The 18,193-nt window shown below is 44.1% G+C and overlaps 1 protein-coding gene across 1 annotated transcript; it reads right to left on the bottom strand.

Moving 5' to 3' along the window:
* Positions 1-423: 423 nt before the first annotated feature.
* Positions 424-17,492, bottom strand: LOC139174851 (E3 ubiquitin-protein ligase MARCHF5-like). Its single transcript, XM_070765505.1, has 6 exons — positions 16,819-17,492; positions 8,723-8,925; positions 7,815-7,945; positions 4,863-5,046; positions 2,610-2,779; positions 424-835 (listed from the first exon to the last, which is right to left on the bottom strand). Exons 1-6 carry the CDS (start codon positions 17,223-17,225, stop codon positions 665-667), a joined length of 1,266 nt encoding a protein of 421 aa, XP_070621606.1. The 5' UTR covers positions 17,226-17,492; the 3' UTR covers positions 424-664.
* Between the last annotated feature and the right edge of the window lie 701 nt (positions 17,493-18,193).

The following is an 18,193-nucleotide window of genomic DNA, read 5'->3' on the forward strand; positions in this document are numbered from 1 at the left end:
GAGGGAGATTATGATCCCGCTATATAGAGCGCTGGTGAGACCACATTTGGAATACTGTGTCCAGTTCTGGAGACCTCACCAACAAAAAAATAGGTAGGTAGGTAGGTAGGTAGGTAGAGAGAGAGAGAAAGAAAGAAAGAAAGAAAGAAAGAAAGAAAGAAAGAAAGAAAGGGTTTTTTTTGGAGTCGGGGGCTTCGATCCGAAGGTCGTGCACAGAACAACCACCCAGCATCTTTGTCCAATAAGAAAAAGCCGTACTATTCATCCCCACTAAGTGGGAAGCAGGAGATTGGGACCGATTTATTGAAATTATGATTTCTAAAGATGAGAGATGGAGGGGCAGATTTTACCCGGGATCAATGACGGAAGACCGCCGAAAGCGAGGGGAAGTCGGCGAGAACACACAACAAAAACGGAACCGGATTGGAAACCAGGGTTTTCTTTCTTTTTACTGGAAAGAGACCGAAGGGATTTGGCTCACCACCCAACCTCAGTTCAGTATCTCCCCACCACTAAAAGCAGCCACATCTGGGTTGCCTGAAAGGCACTTGCTTCGAAAAGGGCGTGGGGCGAGCTCAAAACCTCTCTTGGAGAAGGATTTGCTTATTCCGGAGAGGGGGAGATTGGGGATGGAGGGATCTGGAGAAACCACGAGGCATTCTTCCTAACTGAGCCCCACTTCACTGCCGCTGTCTTCCTCGGGCTGAGCCAAGTCCTTTTCCACGTCCTCTTTCTCCACAAAGTTGAGGATGCGCCGATTGGCTTGGATTAAATACTGCTGTTGGCGGAAGTATACTTTCAAGGCTCCCTTGATGGCCACGAAGGCAATGCCACCCTACGGAGAGAGAGAAGGGGATATAGGATAGGAGACACTTTGTTATTACCAGCGGACGTTGTGAACTCCAACACTCTGGACGTTTTTAAGAGAAGATTGAACTGCCACTTGACTGGTGTGCTATAGCAGTGATTTTCAATCTTTTTTGAGTTTTTTGCGGCACATTTTTTACATATACAAAATAATGGGGCACCTTGAGCGGGGGGAGTGGGGGGGGGCTAAAAAAGGTTTGGACAAAAAATATTCTTTCTCTCTCTCTTCCTCCCTTTCGCACTATTTCTCTCCCACTTTCTCTTCCTTCCTCTCTCTCTCCATCCCTCTTTCTCTCTTCCTTCCTTCCTCTCTTTTTTGCTCTCTTTCTATCTCTCCCTCCTTCCCTGCCTCTCTTTCTCTTTCTTTCTTTCTCTATCTCTCTTGCTTGCTTTCTCTTTCTTTCTCTCTCTCTTGCTTTCTTTCTCTTTCTCTCTTTCTCTCTCTTTCTTTCTCTCTCTCTTGCTTTCTTTCTTTCTTTCTTTCTCTCTCTCTCTTGCTTTCTTTCTTTCTCTTTCTTTCTCTCTCTCTCTCTTGCTTTGTTTCTCTTTCTTTCTCTCTCTCTCTCTTTCTTTCTCTCTCTTGCTGAACTTCGTGGCACACCTAACCATGTCTCGCGGCACACTGGTTGAAAAACACTGTGCTGTAGGGTTCCTGCTTGGGCAGGGGGTTGACCTCGATGGCCTTCATGGTCCCTTTCAACTCTAACAATAAATAAATAAATCACTTTCAGGAATTCCCTGATATTTCCTGAACCGCCAATTTCCCTGGCAATTCCCTGTTTTCCAGGTTTGCTGGACACCCTGAAAACAATACATGATTCAACTCAGGAAGCTCAAACTGCCCAAGGAGCTGCTGATACAGTTCTGTAGAGGAATCATTGAGTCTGTCATCTGCACCTCTATAACTGTCTGGTTTGGTTCTGCAACCCAACAAGACCGACACGGACTTCAGAGGAGAATCACAACTGCAGAACAAAACAACGGCTACCAACCTGCCTTCCATTGAGGACCTGTATACTACACGAGTCAAATAGAGGGCAGGAACATATTTACTGACCCCTCGCATCTTGGACACAAACTGTTTCAACTCCTACCCTCAAAACATTGCTATAGAGCACTGCACACCAAGACAACTAGACACAAGAACAGTTTTTTCCCAAACGCCATCACTCGGCTAAACAAATATTTCCCTCAACACTGTCAAACTATATACTAAATCTGCGCTACTATTAGTACTAATTTTTTTCTCATCATTCCTATCATCCTTTTCCTCCCACTTAGGACTGTATAACTGTAAATTATTGCTTGTGTCCTTAATATTTTTATTGATATTGTTTCTTCATTGCTTATTTGACCCCTATGACAATCATTAAATGTTGTACCTCCTGATTCTTGACAAATGTCTCTTTTTCTTTTATGTCCACTGAGAGCATCTGCACCAAAGACAAATTCCTTGTGTGTCCAATCACACTTGGCCAATAAAGAATTCTATTCTATTCTATTACTATTCTATTACAATTCTATTCTATTCCTTATTCCATTCTATTTCTATTCTATTCTAATTCTATTCTATTACAATTCTATTCTAATTCTATTTTATTCTAATTCTATTCTATTCCTTATTCTATTCTATTCTAATTCTATTCACAAACACTAAAACAATATTTGTAATCAAACATATATAAAACTTTTCTTTTCCATGTTAAAACCTTCAATGGAGGTCCCATCGATGCCCGACTCACCAGGATGGTCCGCTGGAGGTTGGAATTGACTCTCCGGAATGTGATCCGGCCCACGAGGCTGGCAATCGTCGGGAACACCAGGGCCCCACACAAGGTGCGCGATATGGAAAGGTGGTCGCTCTGGTAGCGTGACTCGGCCAGAGGGATCGAGGGGATTGGACGGACGGCTCCTGAGCAGAGAAACGGAACAAATAAACCAATAGGAGAAGAGATCACTCAAAAGCAGGCGGGCTCAAACTCAATTTCATTGAGGGACGCATCAGGGTTGTGTTTCACCCAGGAGGGGGGAAGAGGGGCAGTGATGGGCTGTACCCAGTATGGGGCGACACGGCAGTGTGTTAGCGAAAGCTGCGTGTCCCTGATGCCTGCACACACGCCCCCGCGAAAGATTTGGTTTCTGCGCATGAGCCGCAAGTGAAATTTTGCACGAGGATGCTCGCGCACAAGAGATTTTGCCTATTTTCAGCATGCGCGCATGCGTAGAAGCAACAAAACTGCTGAAAATAGGCAAAATCTCTCGTGCATGAGCATTCTCGTGCAAAATTTCGCTTGTGTGAAATTTGGCTTTGGCACATGTGCCGCAAGCGAAATCTCACGAATTCTCGAGGTTCAACTACTGCAACGCTCTCTACACGGGGCCACCTCTGAAGAGTGTTCGGAAACTCCAGATCGTGCAGAACGCGGCCGCGAGAGCCATTGTGGGGCTTCCCAGATTCGTCTACGTCTCATCAACACTCCGCGGCCTACACTGGCTGCCGATCAGTTTCCGGTCACAATCCAAAGTATTGGTGATGACCTATAAGGCCCTACATGGCATCGGACCAGAATAACTTCGGGACCGCTTTCTGCCGCATGAATCGCAATGGCCGATTAGGTCCCACAGAGTCGGCCTTCAACTAAACAATGTCGTCTGGCGGGACGCAGGGGAAGAGCCTTCCCTGTGGCAGCCCCGGCCCTCTGGAATCAATTTCCCCCCCGGAGATTCGAACTGTCCCCACCCTCCTCGTCTTCCGCAAGACTCTGAAAACCCATCTATGCTGCCAGGCGTGGGGTAATTGATGTATCCCTTAGCTAGTTAGATTTATGTATAGTTATGATTGGGTAGTATTGTATGTTTTTTAATGATAGAGGTTTTTAGCCATAGTTTTTAATTATTGGATTTGTTGTACATTGTTTATTGTTACTGTGAGCTGCCCCGAGTCTTCGGAGAAGGGCGGCATACAAATCTAATAAATAATAATAATAATAATAATAATAATAATAATAATAATTATTATTATTATTATTATTATTATTTTGCAGATTTCCAGTGATTTGCTTGGCTATTTGACCCGCCCTACCCCGCTTGCAGATGTCTCTCAGCCTGCAAAAATAATCAGTTCCATCCGCCCCCCGGCAAATCCCTGTCCTTTATGTCAGAAATAACTTTATTTCTTGAGGTAATATTACAATGCAAGATAATGGTCTGTAACCATAGGAAAGGCTGACATAAGACATAATCAGTATATAATCATAGGTTTGGTAACTGTGCTGCAACTTGATTGGCTGTAACCTATATATAAGAAGTAACACCCCTTGCATGGGTGCGGTTTGTGCTGGGTGGTTGGTTATAGTGGTTGGTGGCTTGTGAATTGGTGGTTTAGTTCTTAGTGGTTTGTGGGTGGTTGCAGGGGTGGATGTGATAGGAGTTGTATGATAGTTTATTAGAAACATAGAAGACTGATGGCAGAAAAAGACCTCCTGGTCCATCTAGTCTGCCCTTATACGATTTCCTGTATTTTATCTTACACTGGATATTGTTTATCCCAGGCATGTTTAAATTCAGTTACTGTGGATTTACCAACCATGTCTGCTGGAAGTTTGTTCCAAGGATCTACTACTCTTTCAGTAAAATAATACTTTCTCATGTTGCTTCTGAATTAACTTCAGATTGTGCCCCCTTGTTCTTGTGTTCACTTTCCTATTAAAAACACTTCCCTCCTGAACCTTATTTAACCCTTTAACATATTTAAATGTTTCGATCATGTCCCCCCTTTCCCTTCTGTCCTCCAGACTATTGAGAGAAACCTTTTGCTAAGAAGAAAAGTAAAATATATTTTTACAAGAGAGCCTTCTCCAATGTTTTTCATTAAAGACTTCAATTATGCATAGTTGTGAACTGTGGCTAGTTGGTGGGTTACCTTCCACATGTGCAAAACTCTCCCCCAACATTTTATCACCCCAAAGCAGGAGCCCAGAGGAAGCCACACCAACCTGGAACCCAGGAATGCAGGACCTGGAGCTTGCTGGAGTATTTCCGCCACACTCGGAGCACGTAGTCTTCCCAACGGATCATCTTGCCCAGGACCAGCATGACCGGAATTGTGGGCAGCCCCATGAGGAGGAAGAGAGGGTCAGCTCGCTCCATCACATCCAGACCCTTCTTATGTCCGACTACCTGTGGAGGTATCAAGAGGCAGGTGAGTGGGTGGGTGGAGGAGTTGGACTTACCTTGGGGTCCCAAAGGTGTTTTTTCCATTCCAGAGGGAATAAAAGTGACAGATTATAGGAATCAGGAATATCACTCAGGTGACCCTGAAGACCCAGAGAAACCTCCAAGTGGCCAAACGACCCTCTAAAACAGCGGTTCTCAACCTGCCTAATGCTGCGTCCCTTTATTCCTGGAGGCGTCTGTAATATGGCAAAAGATTTAGCTTTACTAGATAAGTGGTCAAAGCAATGGAAACTACAGTTTAATGTTTCCAAATGTAAACTAACACACTTGGGGAAAAGGAATCCTCAATCTGAATATTGCATTGGCAGTTCTGTGTTAGCAAAAACTTCAGAAGAGAAGGATCTAGGGGTGGTGATTTCAGGCGGTAGGGAAAGCAAGTAGAATGCCTGGCTGCATAGTTAGAGGTGTAACAAGCAGGAAGAGGGAGATTGTGATCCTGCTGAATAGATTACATTAGATTAGATTTATTGGATTTATATGCCGCCCCTCTCCGCAGACTCGGGGCGGCTATAGAGCTCTGGTGAGATCACATTTGGAATACTGTATTCAGTTCTGGAGACCTCACCTACAAAAAGATATTGACAAAATTGAACGGGTCCAAAGACGGGCTACAAGAATGGTGGAAGGTCTTAAGCATAAAACCTATCAGGAAAGACTTAATGGACTCCATCTGTCTAGTCTGGAGGACAGAAGAGAAAGGGGGGACATTTAAATATGTTAAAGGGTTAAATAAGATCCAGGAGGGAAGTGTTTTTAATAGGAAAGTGAACACAAGAAAAAGGTGGCACAATCTGAGGTTAGTTGGGGGAAAGATCAGAAGCAACATGAGAAAATATTTTACTGAAAGAGTAGTAGATGCTTGGAACAAACTTCCAGGAGACGTGGTTTTTAAATCCACAGTAACTGAATTTAAACTTGCCTGGGATAAACACAGATCCATCCTAAGATAAAATACAGGAAATAGTATAAGGGCAGACTAGATGGACCAGTTAAATTAGTCAATAACTCTCTATACATTAACGATGCTAGAAGCCTTACTTGTTCAGCTTACAACTCCCCCCAGAGATTAGAATTGTCCCCACCCTCCTTGCCTTTCGTAAGCTACTTAAAACCCACCTCTGCCACCAGGCATGGGGGAATTGAGATACTCTTTCCCCATAGGCCTTTACAATTTTATGCATGGTATGTCTGTATGTATGTTTGGTTTTTATAATAATGGGTTTTTAATTGTTTTTAGTATTGGATTATTATTATATGCTGTTTTATTATTGCTGTTAGCCGCCCCGAGTCTCCGGAGAGGGGTGGCATACAAATCCAATAAATAAAACAAACAAATAAATAAATAAACCATCATTTGAACACATGGTTCTTACTACAGCAGTCACAGAGAAATAACAGAAAATAGCAGAGAGAGTCAGAGAGACGCAATCACGTTTCTGGCTCCCTCTTGTGGCAATTTGTAACACTAACTCTTAAAGCAATAGTATTCCAATACAATGGAACCCCGACATAAGAGCTGCTCTACTTAAGAGCAACTCGAGATAAGAGCTGGGAGGGGAGAGATATTTTTGTTCTACTTACAAGCCCAAATTCGAGATACAAGCGCCAAGGAGCTGTCTCCTGAAGCCAAATGCTAACTTCCGCGTTCGGCTTCAGGAGACAGCTGTGAAGCGGCGCGCGTGTTTTAAAAGGTTGCAGCCGGCCTGGGGGGCTCGGGGGGGTGCTTGCAGCTTTCTTTCTTGCTCTTTTTCTTTCTCTCTTTTACCTTCCCTTCCTCTATTTCTTCTTTTCTTTCTCCTTCCCACCTTCTTCCCTCCCTCCCTCCCTTCACTCATTCCTCTCTTACTCTCCCCTTTCATAAGTTTCCTTGCTTCCTTCCTCTGTTCCTGTCCCTTCCCCCTTCCTTTCTTTCTTTCTTTCTTTCTTTCTTGCTCTTTTTCTTTCTCTCTTTTACCTTCCCTTCCTCTATTTCTTCTTTTCTTTCTCCTTCCCACCTTCTTCCCTCCCTCCCTTCACTCATTCCTCTCTTACTCTCCCCTTTCATAAGTTTCCTTGCTTCCTTCCTCTGTTCCTGTCCCTTCCCTCTTTCCTTCCTTCCTTCCCACCCTCCGTCCATTCATTCACCCATTCCTCTCTTGATCGCTTAAAGCCGGTCCCTGGTGCAAAAAGGGTTGGGGACCTCTGTCCTACAGGATTGGGTGGCAGAGAAGTTGAACATATGTAAATTTAAAAGTTTAAGAAAGTTTACAAGTTAAGTGAAAGAAACTTCATTATTCATTTATATGTACATGTACATTTCTTCATTAAAAACATGTCTTTCTGCATAATTTAGACTAACTTTGTGAGTTTTTTGAGGGCTGGAACCAATTAAAATTATTTACATTAATTCCTATGGGGAAAAGTCGTTCGAGATAAGAGCTGCTCGACTTAAGAGCCCAGGTCCGGAACGAATTAAACTCGTATCTCGAGGTACCACTGTATATTTAAGCATACGTTGTTAGCTTGTTGATATATTGCCAAACCCACACAGAAGATTAATCTTATCAATTCTCCAACGTTTTTTTTTTTAATCCTGCCATTTCATCAACAAAAGCTCTGGACTTTATCATGTTCTACAGAGCAACGTACTGATTTTGGGAGGGGAGGGTTGTCTCTCTGCTGAGGGGCTTGGCAGGGAGGGCAGCCTCTCCTGCTGCTACGTCAACTCTTACCTGCATCACCGTCACAGCTCCGTAAGTCACCGCCGACCAGTACAGTGTCCCTACCACAATGCCCGCAGCAGCAAAAGGGCTGACTTTGGACAAAATCCGGTCCACTTGCTGCAGGAAATAGACCACGGGCCCTACAAAGAGATGACCAAGCATCAAAATAATGGAACACCGACATGCCCCGATGTTGTAATCATAGGTTTATAGGCACTGAACTTTGGGATGGAATATTGCTGGAGGGTGATGTTTTAGCCTAATGGGTGCTGTATAAACCTTATTCTTCCTCTATGGAAAGGCAGCAAAGTCCAGGCTGAGTAAGCAAGCTGCAGAATCCATGACCACGTGGAAAATAATTAACTTGATATACAGCATGAAGATAACGTACAGCTAACTTCCATATAAGGAAATATATGCCTTACTCTCATTCCTTTGCTAATCACCAGTAAGCACACAATCCAGGAAAAGGCAATGAATGGAGCTTCCGTTAATTATCTATAGGGAAGTCACGAGGAGGTTGCCTTACACAGCGCATGAGTGAATGGTAGTTGGGGGATGGCTTAATGTATGTGGCGTTTGCGAATTGGTTATTCTGTACCACATGTCAGGAAAAGTGAAATACAATAAAAGGAGAGGTCTTGATACAATCGAGGTCGTCTCATTGAGAAAACTTTCTCCTTTGCTTCATTTTGATGTGGCAATCATGGCATTCTGTGCCTCCCTACAGGTCGACCCACTGGGGGAGGGCAGTTTGCCTTCACCCCACACTGGTGGAGAACACAAACAGAGGTTTGCAAGCAGGGTTGATTTTTAGGATTCTTTGGAGGAAATTCAGGGTTTATTCAGCACCTGCAGTCAAATGGGTGAATTTATCCAGCGGTGGCTGGGCCTTTGGTGGCCTGCTCTGTACTTACCTACTTTGGGGAAGACGATGCAGTATTCGGTCCCACACTGGGGACAATTCACGCTGCCAATACTGTTGCCTTTCTGCTTCTCGTCCAGCCATCGTTGGAGGCAGGCTTGGTGGATCCACTTGGTCGATCCTTTGCAGCGACAAGGGCAGACCCACTCTGCTGACCGGTCATCGCCTTCGGTGGCAAAACACACCCAGCAATGCCTGGGGGACAAAGAGGGAGAGAAAAGGAGAAAGGAAGCGTTGAAGAAACACAGAGCGACCCACTTCCTTTGAGGAACAGGCTGCTTTGAGGTTCGATTACTGCAACGCTCTCTACATGGGGCTGCCTTTGAAAAGTGTTCGGAAACGTCAGATCGTGCAGAACGCGGCCGCGAGAGCAATCATGGGCCTCTCCAGATATGCCCAATGCCCATGTCTCATCAACACTCCGTGGCCTGCACTGGCTGCCAATCAATTTCCGGTCACAATTCAAAGTGTTGATAATGACCTTTAAAGCCCTACATGGCATTGGACCAGAGTACCTCCGGAACAACCTGTTACCGCACAAATCCCAGCGACCGATAAGGTCCCACAGAGAGTTGTTGTTGTTGTTGTTATTATTATTATTATTATTATTATTATTAATTAGATTTGTATGCCGCCCCTCTCCATAGACTCGGGGCGGCTGACAACAATAACAAAGACAATGTAAGAACAAATCTAACAATGTAAAAAACACTAAAAAACCCGTTATTAAAAGCAAGCATACACACAAACATACCATATATAAACTGTATAGGCCCGGGGTCTGTTCCCCCATGCCTGACGGCAGAGATGGGTCTTAAGAACTTTATGAAAGGCAAGGAGGGTGGGGGCAGTTCTGATCTCCGGGGGGAGCTGGTTCGAGTTGGGGCCGCCACAGAGAAGGCTCTTCTTCTCCTGGGTCCCGCCAAACGACATTATTTAGTCGACGGGACCCGGAGAAGGCCAAGTCTGTAGGACCTAACTGGTCGCTGGGATTCGTGCGGCAGAAGGCGGTCCCAGAGATATTCTGGTCCGATGCCATGAAGGGCTTTATAGGTCATAACCAACACTTTGAATTGTGAGTGGAAATTGATCGGCAACCAATGCAGTTGGCCTTCTCCAGGTCCCGTCGACTAAACAATGTTGTCTGGCGGAATGTCCAGAGGGAGCTGATTCCAGAGGGCCGGGGCCGTCACAGAGAAGGCTCTTCCCCTAGGCCCCGCCAGACGACATTGTCTGGTTGACGGGACCTGGAGAAGGCCAACTCTATGGGACCTTATTGGCCGCTGGGATTTAATCAACTAAGTTCCAAGAGAGCACCAAGGACGCCTTATTTCAACCCCGAACTACAAATATTCTCCCTTTATTGATACACAATCCAAACTAGATCAACGGACCGGGCATGTAACTGTGCTAAGTCTAAACGACCAAAATGGTGGAAGATCTTAAGCATAAAACTGATCAGGAAAGACTTTATGGACTCAATCTGTATAGTCTGGAGGACAGAAGGGAAAGGGGGGACATGAGCGAAACATTTAAATACGTTAAAGGGTTAAATAAGGTTCAGGAGGGAAGTGTTTTTAATAAGAAAGTGAACACAAGAACAAGGGGCCACAATCTGAACTTAGTTGGGGGAAAGATCAGAAGTAATGTGAGAAAATATTATTTGACTGAAAGAGTAGTAGGTGCTTGGAACAAACTTCCAGCAGACGTGGTTGGTAAATCCACAGGGACTGAATGTAAACATGCCTGGGATAAACATCTATCCATCCTAAGATGAAATACAGGAAATAGTATAAGGGCAGACTAGATGGACCCCGAGGTCTTTTTCTTCTGTCAATCTTCTGGCCCGAGATCAATTTGCACTCTCCCAGAGAGTGAATCTGATTCTGAAGTACACCCAGTTTCCTGTATTCATCAAAGGTTGCAAAGCCTTTTGAACAAACCCATTATAATAAATCATCCTCTCTCAGCCTTGAACTCTAGGGCTGAAAAATGTTGATATCAAAGCAGGTCCCACGAGTTAGGGACCACGCCTAAGGCCCGCGGTGAACCTGAAAGGAGCCACACCCAACGTGTCCCTGTCTTGCCACACACGGTCTCCTGATTTCGAGCGCCATCTCAGCCGCTTTGGCATCGGAAGGCTTTAACAAGAGTCAGGAGGTGAAGGCTGGAGGCTAAGATTATCTCAGGGACCGCCTTCTGCTGCACGAATCTCAGCGACCAGTTAGGTCCCACAGAGTGGGTCGTCTCCGGGTCCCATCAACTAAACAATTTATTTATTTATTGGATTTGTACGCCGCCCCTCTCCGCAGACTCGGGGCGGCTAACAACAATGACAAAAACAGCATGTAGCAATCCAATTAATAAAACCGCTTGGCGGGACCCAGGGGAAGAGCCTTCGTTGTGGCGGCCCCGGCCCTCTGGAACCAACTCCCCGCAGAGATTAGAATTGCCCCCACCCTCCTTGCCTTTCGTAAGCTACTTAAAACCCACCTCTGCCGTCAGGCATGGGGGAATTGAGATACCCTTTCCCCCTAGGCCTTTACAATTTTATGCATGGTATGTCTGTATGTATGTTTGGTTTTTATTATAATGGGTTTTTAATTGTTTTTAGTATTGGATTATTGTTATATGCTGTCTTATTAGTGCTGTTAGCCGCCCCGAGTCTCTGAAGAGGGACGGCATACAAATCCAATAAATAAACAAATAAATAAATAAGAAACCAGGAGGCTGTGAGTTCTAGTCCAATCTTAAGTATTAAGAGCCTCGGTGGCACAGTGGTTTCCATCCTTCCATCCTTTCCACAACCTTCCATCCTTCTAAGGTCAGTAAAATGAGGACCCAGATTGTTGGGGAGGGGGGCAAAGTACTGTGAAGCGGTATATATTTATTTATTTTATTTATTTATTTGTCAAACAATTATAGGGTGATAATTTGTACATATTAAACATTAGATAAGTAATGATAAAAAGTAACAAAAGAAGACAATAGGACAGGGACGGTAGGCACAGTGGTGCGCTTATGCACGCCCCTTACAGACCTCTTAGAAAGGAGGAGAGGTCAATTGTAGATAGTCTAAGGTTAAAGGTAAGTCTATATATAAAGGTAAGTCTATATATATGATTCGACACAAAAACATGTAACCCTTCCCTGGCGCAGAGCTGAAGGGATTGGATACTGTAGCCTAGAGGATAATTCTCTGCCTTGCAAGGCAAAGGTTGCAGGTTCAAGTCCCAGTGGGTATGGCTAGCTGATGAGGCCAAAATAAGGCCGAAATAGATCTATCCCAGTCTCCCTTAATTTTCAAATTCAGCAAAAAAACCATGTGAATGTCTATGCGACATTTCGGTGAAATCACATTCACCATCATCAGGCTGAAGTTTTAAGCTTCGTGTTGCTGTAAATATTTTTCACAAAATATGAACAAGCGGGATGATACCTCTCGCTTACCAGACATCTGGAAACCAGCCCTTAAACGTATCCCAGCCATAGAAACCAGACTCAGAACACACATTGTAAAACAATCAAGTAGCCTGCAAGTTCCAACTATTCAGGATATCACGCCTAATCTACAACCATTAACTAATCAGCATACCTCAGCTACATCAACGACCCCAATTGTTACCCCACTGACTCACCAGGAAGTTTCTACACAGCAGGCAATTGCTGAGCCATCAAACCACACCCAGCCACCAGTATTTATAGAAGGAAGGCAGCTCAGGTCTCGCAGTGTTCACCTTAGAACAAGGACAGAAACACCAGCCTGAAGATGACGAGTGAGACCTCGTCGAAACGTCGCCAGAAATTTCCAAATCCTACACGGGAAGAAACCCGAATATACCCAGACCGTCATATATATATAATTTTCAAATTAAGCAAAAAAAAAATATGACATATATATATATATATATATACACACACACACACACACACACACACACACACACATGTCTATATATTTATAAGTCTATATATTTATATATTTATAAGTCTAAATGCTATTGCTATGAAAGCCAGATGAGTGACTTTGGGCTTGTCATTCTCTCTTGGTCCAATCCACCTCACAAGGTTGTTGTTGATGTAGGAAAAAGAGAAGGCAGGACTACTAAGGATATTCACCGCCTTCAGTTGACCAATATATGTAATATGTCGATAAATGGGATGTAATGTACTATGCATATAGTACATGTGATGTAATGTATTATGTATATATGTTGGTCAACTGAAGGCGGTGAACATGCCCTGCCTTTCCTTCCTTTTCATATAATATATGTATTCTTCTTTTCATATACATATACATACACACACACACACACACACACAAAGAGGCAGTAGCCATCACAATCTCTGGAACAGTTAAAATTTATTTAAAACTACTAAGCGTTCGTCAGTCCTACACTGACTTTGTAAAATCCCCATTGAGATGCTTGCTGTTATGTAAGGCCGCTCAATTTAGTCATTGCACGCTTAGCAGTTTTTTTAGTAGTTTTAAATAAAATTTAAATGTTCCAGAGATCCTGATGGTCACTGCCTCTTCATTTATAACTATAACTGGAACTTGCATTTTTAGAACAATTAAAACACGATCTAAGTATTGCCCACAAGATCATATGCTGCAACGTCCTTCCGGTCAACGACTACTTCAGCTTCAACCGCAACATCACAAGAGCACGCAATACATTCAAACTTAATATTAACCGCTCCAAACTTGACTGTAAAAAATATGACTTCAGCAACCGAGTGGTCGAAGTGTGGAACTCATTACCTGACTCAGTAGTGTCAACCCCTAACCCCCAACATTTTCCCCTTAGACTCTCCACGATTGACCTCTCCAGGTTTCTTAGAGGTCAGTAAGGGGCGTGCATAAGTGCACCAGTGTGCCTTCCGTCCCCTGTCCAATTGTCTCTCCTTATCTCATTTATCTTTTCTTCCTTTCAAATTTGTTCACCTCTACTTTTATATCTTTTCTTCTATTCGTTTCTTTAGTTATATTACTACATATATATTCTCTTCAATGTGTATTATGTATTGGACTAAATAAATAAATAAATAAAAATAAATATATGTGTATATTTAGAACATTTAGAAATGTTCTAAAAATGCAAATATGCATATGAATATATATATATATATAGTATATCAATATAACAATAATATTAAGAGGAAGACTGGGGTTGATGGGAACTTCGTATTTAAACATTATACTTTCTCAGCTGAAATGCCAAGAATCGTGGGAATTGAGAGCCAGAAATTTTGCAGCATGGAAATATCAGTTATATATGTCAATAATCAAGAGTTATCCAGCTCTGCAGGAAAAAATATATAGCTGCTCAGAGTCCGTTTCGGATATATAAATGCAATAAATAAATTAAATACCGTAAATAAATACCGTAATGTCACTAGCGTTTCTCAATGTCAGCCATTTTAAAGATGTATGGACTTCAACTCCCAGAATTCCCCTGCTAGCAATGCTGGCTATGGGAATTCTGGGAGTTGAAGTCCATCTTAAAATGGCTGACGTTGAGAAACACTGTTAAGTTTACACTTTTGGGAAGGATGATAAAAAAAACCACGCTGGGAATTAAAACTACGTAGAGAAATGCACTTTCATGCTGGCAGAAGAAAGGATTTGATTGACTGGCTTTTTTTCTACTGTGCATAAAGATATTTATGTAGCTGTTTCATGGATTGGGAAATTTTCATCAAGCATGGGTCTTGAGTTTCACAAAGCTGCAGAGTTAAACGTCAAGGAAATATTGCTTTCTTGTTAATAATTTGCTAACTATGCACATAAAAAGTCCTCACTATTGAAGGAAAAATATATTTGACGAAAGCAAAACTGTATAATCCTAGAAAGGAAAACAGAAAGAAAACACTTTTAATATTCCCAGTAAGTCTGACATGACTCTTTCATTTTAAAGATAAACCATGAAGAAGAATAAAATTGGGAAATTTCAAGAGATCTGTAATCCCTGTGTCTTCTATTCTAAAGCCACACCTGTCCCTCTACACAATTCTTTACCGAAAGGGTCTTCAAACATCTGCATAACATGTCCGAAAGCTGCATTTTTTCCCTTTGAAAATTTGAAATTGTGCTTCCCATCCAAAATGTTTCTTCATTTCTAACCGAGTAACCAGTAACCAGTAAGTTAGAACTTAAGAAGCTTCTTAGATGAGAGGGGAATTGTTTTCAAAGGAAGAACCCCCCCTCCCAAGAAAGTCTGGTTGCCTTTTGGAAAAAGCACCTTTAGGGACAATGACCTGGATGATTGACAATCCCCATTGACACCTGCGTCATATACTTGAATGCAACACAATCCTCTCCATCCTTGTTTTGACTCTTCTTTTGCCACCTTAATGTGTAGGTGCCCATGTCATAGAAACATAGAAGACTGACGGCAGAAAAAGACCTCATGGTCCATCTAGTCTGCCCTTATACTATTTTCTGTATTTTATCTTAGGATGGATATATGTTTATCCCAGGCATGTTTAAATTCAGTTACTGTGGATTTATCTACCACGTCTGCTGGAAGTTTGTCCCAAGGATCTGCTACTCTTTCAGTAAAATAATATTTTCTCACGTTGTTTTTGATCTTTCCCCCAACTAACTTCAGATTGTGTCCCCTTGTTCTTGGGTTCACTTTCCTATTAAAAACACTTCCCTCCTGGACCTTATGTCAAAAGCAGATTATCCTTAAGCAGAAAGTAGGGCAAATCCAGTTTGGTGCAATGGGATCACCAGGCTAGAAACCAGGCAAGAGCTCAGAGATCTAATCCTGCCATCTCTGGGTGACCTTGCAAAGTCCCTCTCCAAAGGGCAAATTTATTTATTCATTTAGCTACTTACTTACTTCGTTTATTTTAAACAATTGATATTGCCAGATACTCGGCCACGGGGACTCAAGATGGCTTACACCAGTGGTTCTCAACCTGGGGGTCAGGACCCCTTTGGGATGACCCCAGGAATGACCATTTCCAAGGGGTCACCTAAGACCATGGGAAAAGACAAATTTCCCATGTTATGAACTAAAGCTTCTATTCTGGCGCTTTGGAACATATTTTTACAATCTGACCAGTGAGGCTTTTACAGTGGGGGTGTCCCTCTGACCTTCCTGCCAATCAGCTTAAAGCACCGAATTGGCGCTAGACTTATGGTTGGGGGTCACAACACGAGGAACTGTATTAAGGGGTTGCGGCATTTGAAAGGTTGAGAACCACTGGCTTACACCGATATAAAAAAAAATCATATAAAACTCAAAACAATAACAGACTTTGATGAAGAAACCTCGGGCAGGATTCCTTTCAGCTTCACCACGGGCTTACATAACTCTACACTGCTCAAAAAAATAAATAAAGGGGACACTTAAAAACAGAATATAACTACAAGTAAATCAAAGTTCTGTGAAATGAAACTGTGGAAGCAACACGGATTGGTAATCAATTTCACATGCTGTTGTGCAAATGAAATATTCGATGAGAATATTTCATTCATTCGGATCTAGGATGTGAGTGTTCCCTTTATTTTTTGGAGCAGTATATAAAAAAATATCAAAACTAAAACTAAAACCAATGACAGAAAATAATACAAGAATAGCCCCCAACCGCCCCCATCACTTATTCATACAATTCATTTCCCACTCTGGCTCTCCCCCCCACACCTCTCCAAAAAACCGCACCCCCAAAATCTGGCCAAGAAAAGCGCAGGGACCGGTTCCACACCGTTCCCACGACTCCAAGGCGCGCGCAAACCACCCACGTTATGCAGGGCAGATACTTGCCCCCCCCCCCCCAAACCAGTCTGGAGTCCCTTTTGCAAGGCTTGGTCCCCCCACCCCTACAAGGGATCGCCTGTTTTGGGGGAAGGGGGTGAAGGATAGGTGTCAATCAACCTCTCCAAACCTTCATGTTTTGGTTGCGCCAGGGCCACCCGCCAAGGTCGAGCAAGGCGCGCGGCTGGGGAGACGCGCGTGGCGGGACGGGGGAGACTCGCAGGTCCCATCGTGGCCCCCTTTCGGCTGGGGATGATGGGGAAGGGGGCAGAATCCGGGCCAAGGATAGGCAGTATCCCCCCACCTCTCCGAGACTCACCTCTCGGAAGCCTCTTGGAGCGTCGCCACCGCCGCCGCCATCTCCACCGCCTCCCGTGGGAAGGTCCGCCCGGCCTCCGAGGGGATCCCCACGCGCGGAGGGGGAGATGAGACACCGAGGAGCGCCGCAGAGGAGAGCGCAAAGGCCGGATGAGCGCGACGAGGCCGGTCGCCTTTGCGCAACCCCGCGCGCTCTCGCCGGAGCCACCCCGGCCTTCTCCGGCTTCCGGGCCCGCCTCGAGACGCGGCGTCGGCTGCCGTTGGGGTGCCCGGCTCGAGCCTTCTGCAAGCGGGCGCCCGCCCGCCGGGAACGGGGTTGTTGGAGAGGGGGCTCTCTTGAGAAATCCAGGGGTGCGTATGGAGAGCAAGGCTAAGAGCCCAGCGCCCTGGGCAAAGGCGGGACTCCATCTTCCATCATCCTGTCTCCACTGCCGTGGGATGGGGATGATGAGGTTTGGAGTTTGGCTGCATCTTTCTTTCTTTCTTTCTTTCTTTCTTTCTTTCTTTCTTTCTCCTTCCTTCCTTCCTCCCCTTATCCTTCCTTTCCTCTTTCTTTCTTTCTCTCCTTCCTTCCTCTCCTTATCCTTCCTTCCCTCTTTTTTCTTTCTTTCTTTCTTTCTCTTTCTTTCTTTTTTTTCTTTGTTTCTCCTTCCTTCCTCCCTCTCCTTTCCTCCCTTTCCTTCCTTCCATCCCTCTTCTTTCTTTCTTTCTTTCTTTCTTTCTCTTTCTTTCTCTCCTTCCTTCCTTCCTCTCCTTATCCTTCCTTCCCTCTTCTTTCTTTCTTTTTCTTTCTTTCTTTCTCTCTCCTTCCTCCCTCTCCTTTCCTCCTTTTCCTTCCTTCCTTCCCTCTTCTTTCTTTCTTTCTCTTTCTTTCTTTCTCTCTCCTTCCTTCCTTCCTCTCCTTATCCTTCCTTCCCTCTTCTTTCTTTCTTTCTTTCTCTCTCTCTCTCTCTCTCTCTCCTTCCTTCCTCCCTCCCTCTGTGTCGGTCTTGTTGGGTTGCAGAGCCGAACCAGACAGGAAATAAGGAGGAAGTTTATGTCCAGGATGCGAGGGGTCAGTCAATATTTTCTCAGCCCTCTTTTTGACTCGTGCAGTATACAGGTCCTCAATGGGAGGCAGGTTGGCAATCATTGCTTTTTCTGCAGTTCTGATTCTTCTCTGAAGTCTGTGTCGGTCTTGTTGTGTTGCAGAAGCGAACCAGGCAGGAAGTAAGGAGGAATTTTCTCACCACAAGAACAATCAACCTGTGGGACAGAAGTTGCCTTTGGAAGTTGTGGGAGCTTCATCACTGGAGGCTTTTCAAACCATCTGTCAGAAATGGTGCAGGGTCTCCTGTTTGGGAAGGGAGTTGGACTAGACCAGGGGCAAGGCAAAG

This window comes from Erythrolamprus reginae, chromosome 12 (assembly GCF_031021105.1).
Source record: "Erythrolamprus reginae isolate rEryReg1 chromosome 12, rEryReg1.hap1, whole genome shotgun sequence".
Classification (NCBI taxonomy): Eukaryota; Metazoa; Chordata; class Lepidosauria; order Squamata; family Dipsadidae; genus Erythrolamprus; species Erythrolamprus reginae.